Here is a 10,026-nt window from a genome sequence, read left to right on the forward strand (position 1 = left end):
TAGGATCTTTGGAGAGGGGATAAGTGAAGATGAGGTCAAACTGGATTAGGGTGGGCTCTTCTACGGGGGAAACTGGGGCACAGACACTGGAGAACCAAGTGATGTCGGAGACAGAGCAAAATGCTGTCAAAGCCAGATACCTTGTTGTCGGACTTCTGGTCTCCAAAACTGTGAGGAAGGCAATTCCTGTTGTCTTAAGATACCCAGTTTGTGGAAATTTGTTCTAACTGCCCAGGAACCGAAGAGGACCCCTTAGAAAGAGCCATGTATCACTAAACATCCATGAAGGTTTCCTCCCATCTTTAGAAGGTGATGTGTGATAGAAAAAAATATAAATGGTATCAAGCACGAGGGAGTTTCTTTGTGTTGATGCAAGAGTCTGAATTTTGACGTGGTGGTGGAAGGAATCCACATATGGGATGGAAACACATTTAACCAGGCACGTACATACACGCTCACGCAGGGAAACAATGCATATAAAAATGGGTGGAGGGAAGCGGATTTGACTCAGTGGTTAGGGCATCCGCCTACCACATGGGAGGTCCGCAGTTCAAACCCCAGGCCTCCTTGACCCGTGTGGAGCTGGCCCATGCACAGTGCTGATGTGCGCAAGGAGTGCCCTGCCACGCAGGGGTGCCCTGCGCAGGGGAGCCCCACGCGCAAGGAGTGCGCCCCCTAAGGAGAGCCGCCCAGTGCGAAAGAAAGTACAGCCTGCCCAGGAATGGCACCAAACACAGGGAGAGCTGACACAGCAAGATGACGCAACAAAAAGAAACACAGATTCCCCTGCCGCTGACAACAACAGAAGCAGCCAAAGAACACGCAGCAAATAGACACAGAGAACAGACAACCAGGGTTGGAGGGGGGGAAAAGGGGAAATAAATAAATAAATCTTTAAAAAAAATAAAATAAAATAAATGGGTGGAAACTGGACAAGAAGCACCATCTCCTTAGTGGGACTATCCCCACGTGGGTGCCCTGGTTGTCATCTGCGCCACAGCTCTACAAGATGATACCATGGGTATTGTGATTCTAGCAATGGAAAAAACTATATCATTGATGTGTTGGCAGTGGCCACTGGAGGTTCTGAGGGCAGGGAGTGGGAAAAGCAGGTGTAATACGGAGACTTGGAATTGTCCTGAATGATGTAGCAATGACAGATTCAGGCCATTGTCTATCTTGTCATAACTTACAAAACTGTGCAGGAGAGAGTGTCAATGACAATGTCAACTCTAATCCATGCTTAGGGGCAATGCTCCAAATGGGTTCATCAAGTGTAACGAATGTATCATACCAATGAAGGATGTTGCTAATGTGGGAAAGGGTGGGAGTTGTAGGGAGCGGGGCATGTGGGAATTCCCTATATTTTTATGTAACTTTTATGTAATCTAAGTATCTTAAAAAAAAAAAAAGGTAGAAAATACACTAAAAAAAAGATGTCATTCTGGGGGCAAGCGTCAAAAGGGACATGGGAGCCCCATGCACAAGGAGTGCGCCCCATAAGGAGAGCCACCCACAGACGGAGAGCTGTCGCAACAAGATGATGCAACAAAAAGAAACACAGATTCCTGTGCCACCGACAACAACAGAAGCGGACAAAGAAGACGCACCAAACAGATACAGAGAACAGACAACTGGGGTGTGGGGGGGAAGGGGAGAGAAATAAATAAACAAATAAATAAATCTTTAAAAAAAAAAGGAGAGCTGCCCAGCGGGAAAGAAAGTGCAGCCTGGCCCAGGAATGGTGCCGCACACACGGAGAGCTGACACAACAAGATGATGCAACTAAAAGAGACACAGATTCCCGTGCCTCTGACAACAACAGAAGTGGACAAAGAAGACACAGCAAAGAGACACAGAGACCAGACAACCAGGGTGGGGGGGGGGGGGGAGGAAGGGGAGAGGAATGAATAAATAAATAAACCTTAAAAAAAATTTAAAAAAATAAAATAAAGTCCATATAATAAAGTCTATGGAAAAAATATGCAAAATGTTACACTATGGGCCACAGTTGGTGGTGAAGAGTCTGAGGATAATATCTCACAATCTGTAAAAATGCTCCACCACGGTGTGGGGTGTTGGTGAAGGGATACTGTATGGGAATTCTACACATAGGCATGATTGTTTTGTAAGTTCACAACCTTTGTATTAAAATATATATTTTTTAAATAGGGTGGGTTGGGGGGGAAATTCACTAACTGTAAGATGCAGCCTATACTTAGCAGTGATATTTTGACGATGCTCTTGCATCGTTTGTAACAAACGTTGCACGACAATGCAAGGTGTTGGTGGAGAGGTGATGTAAGGGACCCCTGTATGATGTTCTACGTGTTTATTCTGTAAGGTCACAACCTGACTGTACACTCATTGTTTATGCATGTTCATGGAAGAATGATACACTTTGTAAAAAATATATTTAAAAAGTTACACCATCCCATCTCTTACAAACGCCTACTCTGCTTTTTTTCCCAAACTACCCCACGTTGGTAGACAACCCGTCCGTCTTTCACTCTGGCAATTTGCCATAGCTCAGTTGACGGGAAACACAGAGGAAGGCCACTGGGACACAGACTCTACTTCTAGTTTTATCACTCTGGGGTCTTCGGGACCCCCGGATCACGGCCATCGAGCTGGGCCTTTGGCTCCAAGCATCTCCCCACGCCATCCTGCCATCTCCGCAGCCACTGACCGCTCGGCCAAGTTGGGCATCAATGTGTGAGCGTGCCCAAGCACTTCCTGCAGGGAAACGACTCTCTGGTTGTTTCTCAAGATCTCCGGGCATCTCCTGTGCGCTCAGGTCAAAGTCCGAGGTAAGGGATGCAGACCCCAAGGAAGGCACCGGCTGACTCACCCAAGAGATTAGCACCGGGCTCAGACCAGACTAAATTGCAGCCTCGGGTGGGGCAGGGACTTCAAGCAGAACTGTGGGGAGGAATTAAAAGCCAGTCAGGGAAGCGGACTTGGCCCAGTGGTTAGGGCGTCCGCCTACCACATGGGAGGTTCGCGGTTCAAGCCCCAGGCCTCCTTGACCCGTGTGCAGCTGGCCCATGCGCAGTGCTGATGCACGCAAGGAGTGCCCTGCCATGCAGGGGTGTCCCCCGCGTAGGGGAGCCCCACGCACAAGGAGTGCACCCCGTAAGGAGAGCCGCCCAGCGCGAAAGAAAGTGCAGCCTGCCCAGGAATGGCGCCGCACACATAGAGAGTTGACGCAGCAAGATGATGCAACAACAAAGAAACACAGATTCCCCTGCTGCTGAAAACAGAAGCAGACAAAAGAAGAACATGCAGTAAATAGACACAGAGAACAGACAACTGGCGGGGGGGCATAAATAAATACAAAATAAATCTTTAAAAAAAAAGCCAATCCATGTCATCCAGGCTCATTCTAGAAGGTTCCCAGGGATGGCACTGCTCAACTGGGAAGCTGCACAACACGACAAGTTAGACCTGAGGCTCTGTGGTGGGGCGGGGGAAGGGTGCTAAGGAATGGCAGAAAAAAGAGGAGGAGGAGCTAAAAGGCAACTTGTTTTCCTGGCAGGAAAGGTCAGGGTGAAGATGCTTCACGCCATCCAGCAAATTCCCCTTGAAAAAGAAGCATCTTTTGTCATCAGCAAAGCCACAGAAGAAATCCCAGCAGGAAATCTCTGCCCCGCCCTGCCCCCTCAGTCCCTGGCATGGCAACATTCTTTTTTTCCCTTTCTTTTTTATTAGAACAGTGGTAGGTTTACAGAAAAATCACGCAGAAAACAGTTTTCACATACCACCATTGGTAACATTTTGTTGCAACTGGTGAAACAGTAGCATCGTAATTATACTACTAACTATAGTTTACGTTGGGGTTCACTGGGTGTTGTACAGTCCTGTGTTTTAATTTTGATGCTAGTAACACGTGACCTGAAACTTCCCCCTTTTAACCGTATTCAAATACATAATTCGGTGCTGTTAGTCACACTCACAGGATTGTGCTACCGTCACCACCGTCCATTACCAAAACTTTCCCATCGCCCCCAAACCTGCGACATTCTCTCTTAAAAAAGGACGAGCTGCTGCCATCCCCTGGGCACCCACTGTCCCCTGGGCATCGTCCACCCCCCTGTGACGCAGGCAGGACCTGTCACCTCCCCAGCCTCTCCCCCGCCACCGCCCTGGCTCCCACCGCCTTTCACAGCAGACCCACCTGAGGGCTGCAAAAAACAAAACTAAAAAAAATTTTAAAAACTAAAAAAAAGAAATAAAACTGCCCTACTGTGTGCGGGGGGGGGGGGGGGGGGGCAGCCCGTCCCCCTCTCCTTCCCACTGTGCGTTTGTATTTACCCTACTGCTATAAACTGCCGGGGTCTGTTTTATTCCCAAGCCTTCACCCCCTCCCCTCCCAAAAAAAACCACACCTAGGTTTTAAGTGGACTCAGCACAGTTTCTAGGGAGAGAAAGGGAGAGAGAGAGAAAGGGGGGGAGACAGAAACAGAGAAAGACGAGAGGTACCTGTGCAGAGAGATGTGGACAGGGGACACCTTGCACAGGCCACCGGTTTCCCCAGTGGGCGACCTTCTCCACTCCTAGGCCAACTCCACAGCCAGCCAAGCTCAGCTCTGCCCCCCAACCTCTCCTCGGGCCAACCCCTGCCCCTCTCTCCTTCCTGCACACCACATCCCACCTCTCTCCCCTCGACTCCAGGCCCTGGAGCTCGGCGGCTGCTACGGGAGTCCTGTGGCCGTGTCCCCCGAAAGCTCTTTCCAAAACCCCACCCTCCAGACACCTGCGGCAGCCTTCCCCCACACTCCCTCCTTCCCCAGGCAGGTCTTGGCGTACCCCCCCACTTCCGCCGCACCAACCACGCATCTGCAAGGAAAACCCCGGAAAAGAACTGAGAAGTCCCTCCCTCTGCCCCGCGCTTCTGAGGAACCCGGCGGCTGGGGGGTCCTGGTAAGTCTGGGGTATGACCTTGAAGCACGTCTTTCTCGGGCCCGGTTTTCTCGTTTTTCCAGGATTAGAGGTCAATCTCAGAGGACTGAGAATCTCTGTTCCCTGGACACAAAGGCTGAGGATCCCCGTTTCGGGTCCTGAGAAGCAACACGTTGGCTCAGCCCCCGTAGCAACAAAGAGTTGCTAAGAAGCCACAGCCCGCGCCCACCTCTGGCTGGGATCCCGAGCCCACTGCGGGCTGCGCCCTCAACCAGCGCGCCCACTGCCCAGAGAACTGGAAACCTGGTTTACCGGGCTGCCCCAGGTGAGGTCAAGTTCACGCCGGAGGGCAGAAGGCGTGGAAAGCGCCCCAGAAAAGAATTTCCAACTTTCAGGGGACCGAGACCAAGAAAAGTAAAAGCGATGTCAAGAAATGCCTAATTCGACACAACCAATCCAATGTCCACATAGAAGAGGTGGCATTGGATTGGGAAAAGTGGACATGGTGGACGATGGGTATGGGGAAAGGCAGGAAGAGATGAGAGGTGGAGGCGTCTTTGGGACATGGAGCTGCCCTGGATGGTACTTCAGAGGCAATCACCGGACATTGTAAATCCTCACAGGGCCCACTTGATGGAATAGAGGAGAGTATGGGCCATGATGTGAACCAATGTATATGAGGTGCAGAGGTGCCCAAAGATGTACTTACCAAATCCAATGGATGTGTCATGATGATGGGAACGAGTGTTGTTGGGGGGGGGAGAGGGGGGGTGGGGGGGTGGGGTTGAATGGGACCTCACATATATATTTTTAATGTAATATTATTACAAAGTCAATAAAAAATAAAAAAATTAAAAAAAAAAAAAAAAAGAAATGCCTAATTCGAAAAAAAATTAAAAAAAAAAAAAAAAGAAATGCCTAATTCGATCTCCAGCAGTAGCCCGCGCCCCCCACGCCCCAATTAAGCCACGGGACACCTGTCCCCCGAAACACTGCGGCTCTTCTGCCCCCCACCCCACCCCGCGCTAGGTCTGTCGATGCCACGCGCAGGGGCCGTGGGAGGGTGGCCTGGGGGGGTGGGGGTCGTCCTAGGTCCCCGAAGCGAGGTGACTGACCCTTTGGCCGCACACCGGGGGAGGGAGTGCAAATGAGGAGCGGTCCAGGCCGCCCGCAGGTTGGTGGGGCTCCGTGGGGGGCGCCCTCCAACCCTCGCGGCGCCCCGGGAGCCGGGGATGCAGGGGCCCCGGGCCAGCGGCGCCGGGCAGGGACCCTCCCCAGAGCGGGCCGAGAGACGGCACGCGGGACTCTTTGTCTGAGTACAGCGTCCCGAGCGGAGCTGCGCGCCCCAGGTCGGGCGCACGGCACTCACCCACGACCGAGAGCATTTCGAAGTCCTCTAGCCGGTACGCGGGCGGCTCGGGCGACGGCGCCTCGGGGCTGAGGCGCTGCGCGGATTTCCCGTCGGGGGTCCCCTCCGGGGGGCCTTCGCCGCGGTCCCCGGGGCCGGCGCCCCCCGCCTCGGCCGCCGCGGCCGGCCCGGGCGCCTCCATGGGGACGCGCGCAGGTCCGCGGGGCCCGCCTTCCCGGGACGCAGCCTCGGAGGGCGGCGCGGAGGCGGCGGCGCGCGGCGGCATCGGCGGCGGCCGCCGGCGGACACCGCTCGGCGCGCCCTGCCCCGCGCGACCCCGCCTCCCGGTGCGCGGCCGGAGGGACAAAGGCGGGCGAGGGCGGCGCGCGGAGGGTCCGGGCGCCCGCGCTCACTGCAGCAGCAGGAGCAGCAGCAGCTGGTCGTAGTGACCGCGGGCCTCGGGGGCAGGGCGCGGGGGCCCGGGGGGCGGGGGCGGCGGCGTGGCCGCGGCGGGGGGCGCGGCCCCGGCGGGCGGGGGCGAGCTGGGGTCCCGGCCGCGGGCGCCCCGCTCCCAGTTCATTCCTCGCGTCCCGGCGCCGGCGTTGCGCGCGCGCCGATGGGGAGCCGGGCGGAAGCGGCCTGGGCGGGGCTCTCCCGGCCCGCGCGCCCCCGCGCCTGCCCGACGCGGCCACCCGGGCTGGGGGCGTCGCCCTCGCCGCGCTCCGCCCTCGCCGCGCCCTCGCCTGGCCTCCCGGCGCCCCGGATCCCCGCGCTTGGGCCTCCGGGGACCCCGGGCTTGCCGGACCCTGGGGCGGGGCGCCCTGCGTTTGGGGCGCCCCCAGAGCGGCCCCCGCGCGGAAGCCGAAGTGGCGGGAAGAGCCGGGACAGGGAGGGCGTGATCTCGCCAAAGTAAAGTTAAAAAAAACAACTGCAAACGGAGCGGAGGGCGGGACCGGGTGGCCTCCAGCCGGCTCTGCTCGGGCTCTAAGGGGCACCGGGGCTCCCCAAGGCTTAGCCGGGGGCGCTCAGGGACGGTGCCACCTTCCTGGCTTTGAGTGCGCCTGCACGGATGCCAGATCCTGGATTTGGGAGAGGCGGGCCACCGGCGCCCGGGAGCTCCCTTGCCGGCTCCGTGGTAGCTTCCTGAGCCTCTGTAATGGTTTCCAAATAAACAAGAAAAGCTAACGGGGGAGGGACTTGCGATGAAGGAAACTTGATTGGCCACAAGTGGCCACAATTTGGATTTTTTTTTTCCCCTATGTAAGTTTGTCTCGTGCAATTCTGAGACATCCTTATACTGAAAAAAAAAAAAAAAAAGGGGATTCGTATTTCTTTGAAATTCGAATGCAACTGCCGGGCCTCCAGCACCGCTGGTGGCTGGCCTGGGGCTATCGCCTCCCCCGCGCAGGGCAACCGGTCCGCGGACTGTACTTTGAGCAGAAAGAGGGCAAACCCAGATGGTGGTGTTTGGGGGTGGGGTGGGGAGGGGGGCGTCGGTACCTGGCCCCCGGCCAACTCAGACTGGACACAGGTGGACGTGTCCACCTGCTGGCGAGGGGTGGCGCGGCGACAGGAAGTCGGGCGCCGGCTCGGGGTGTGGCGCTCTGGGCCGGGGCTGCAGGCCTCGCCGCCCCCCACCTGCATTTTGGGGAGGGCAGCCGGCCCTCCTCTCTCTCTCTGCCAAATCTCGAGCAGGAATGCGAAAAATGCGCCTCGCGAGCCCGGGAGCGCCCGCGCCGGGTTGGGACAAGGTCACGCCTCGCCTGTCGGCGCGCGGCGGCGGGGCTTGGGGGCTCCCCCGGGACGGGGCGCGCGTGGAACGCTCGGGCCTCCCCGGCGTGCGCGCGCCTTCTCCAGGCAGTTGCGACCCTGAAAAGGCCGCCCGCTAAAAAGAGCGACGTCGCCGAGGCTTCGGGTTTGACACCCGAGCGAGCTGAAATTGCACCCAGGAAGGAAAAAGCGTGCTATCCAGGGACAGAGTGGCGCGCGCGTGGGCGAAAGAGTTGGTCTGGTCCTCCGCTCACACAGGCAGGCTGGATTTCGCAACACTTGGCTTGACAAAGCAGCTTTCATCTGGGAAGGATAAACAGGCTTTAGAAACCACCGCCTGTTACTGTAAATACAAAAAAGAAAATTCCCAGGAAAGAGGCATTAAAAGGTCGTTACCCTCTTTAGGAGATGGCAGTGTTTGTTGTGGAGCGAGGAGATGCTGAACTCTCAACAAGGAATGGAGCTTGCCTCTCCCTAAAACGAACTATAAATTATGGGCAAGAGGTGAAGATGTTGTTAAGTGTAAGAGGAACCAAAGCTATATACAGCTTACAGATGATTAACTCAGGATACATATATATACATGCACGTACATACATAACTGATCTATAAACACGTGCAAAACAGCGGCTCATTCAACTAACTAAACAGATACTTTGCAAATATCTATCATGATCGATTATATGGCGTGTTTGGTCCAGCTGGATTTTCCCTGGGTATGTGGCACAATCTCCAGGCTTCCAGAAAGGCCAGACAATTCTGCGATCAGTCCAGAGCTGGAGGAAACAAGGGTAGGAACTCCAGCTCGCTGCAAGATGATTCTGGACCTCAAGGCCATCTGAGATGCCCACTTAGCATTTGGTCTTAGAAGTAAGCTGGAAGGTGGCGGACTTGGCCCAGTGGTTAGGGCGTCCGTCTACCACATGGGAGGTCCGCGGTTCAAATCCCAGGCCTCCTTGACCCGTGTGGAGCTGGCCCATGCGCAGTGCTGATGCGCGCAAGGAGTGCCCTGCCACACAGGGGTGTCCCCCGAGTAGGGGAGCCCCACACACAAGGAGTGTGCCCCGTAAGGAGAGCCGCCCAGTGCCAAGGAAAGTGCAGCCTGCCCAGGAATGGTGCCGCACACATGGAGAGCTGACACAGCAAGATGACGCAGCAAAAAGAAACACAGATTCCCGTGCCACTGACAACAGAAGTGGACAAAGAAGATGCAGCAAATAGACACAGAGAACAGACAAATGCGGGGAGGGGAGAGAAATAAATCTAAAAAAAAAAAAAAGTAAGCAGGAAATTCACTCGGATAAGGTAATTTGGTCCCAGATTTCAGTATTCTGCTCTTATGACTATTCAGAAAAGCCTTTTACTGAGTGCCTCTGATGTGCTAGAAATATAATAGCTCATCACCCACGCATTAGCTCGGCATTTTCTTTCCCATTTTCTGAGATGTACAGTTGCAAAGTCCTTTGGGCTTTCTTGGGTGTTTCCAGTTGTACTGGGTTGAGGGGGAGTCCCCCCAAAATGCCTGTTCACCCAGAACCACGGAATGCAGCCTGATTTGGAAATAGGGTCTTTGCAGGTAGCACAATTTAAGAGGAGTAGGTGGGTCCTAAATCCAACGTGGCTTGTCCTTATGAAAAGAGGAAGAGAGGCACGTGGAGACGAGCACGGCGGCCACGAGCCAAGGAGAATCTGGGACCACCAGGAGACGGATGAGGCAGGAGGGACCCTCGCCTGAAGTCTCTGGAGAAAGCCCAGCTTTGCACACATCTTGATTTTGGACTTTTGGTCTCCCCAACTGTGAGACAAGAAATTCCTGTTGCTTTAAGTCACCCAGTCCGTGGTACTTTGTTCCAACAGACTTAGGAACCTAACGCCTCATTCATCTCTACATCGTTTCCCCTACTGAACATCTATCTCGCCTGGTGATGCAAGGGTAGATAGACGCGCTGGTTGGAACTTGGCAATCCTTCACCTCTCACGCATCCTTTGTCGTGGGACAAATCTTG

The 10,026-nt window shown here is 55.0% G+C and overlaps 1 protein-coding gene across 3 annotated transcripts in view; it reads right to left on the bottom strand.

The window, feature by feature from the left end:
• Positions 1-6,796, bottom strand: part of LOC101437321 (protein kinase cAMP-dependent X-linked catalytic subunit) — a 172,606-nt gene extending 165,810 nt beyond the window's left edge. For all 3 annotated transcript variants that reach the window (XM_058291717.2, XM_058291716.2, XM_058291715.2), the window contains exon 1: positions 6,272-6,796. In XM_058291717.2, the coding sequence (XP_058147700.1) occupies positions 6,272-6,536 (265 nt within the window). In that variant the 5' untranslated portion in view covers positions 6,537-6,796. The remainder of the gene's footprint in view (positions 1-6,271) is intronic.
• Between the last annotated feature and the right edge of the window lie 3,230 nt (positions 6,797-10,026).

The sequence above is a fragment of the Dasypus novemcinctus genome, chromosome X, assembly GCF_030445035.2.
Source record: "Dasypus novemcinctus isolate mDasNov1 chromosome X, mDasNov1.1.hap2, whole genome shotgun sequence".
In the NCBI taxonomy this organism is placed as follows: Eukaryota; Metazoa; Chordata; class Mammalia; order Cingulata; family Dasypodidae; genus Dasypus; species Dasypus novemcinctus.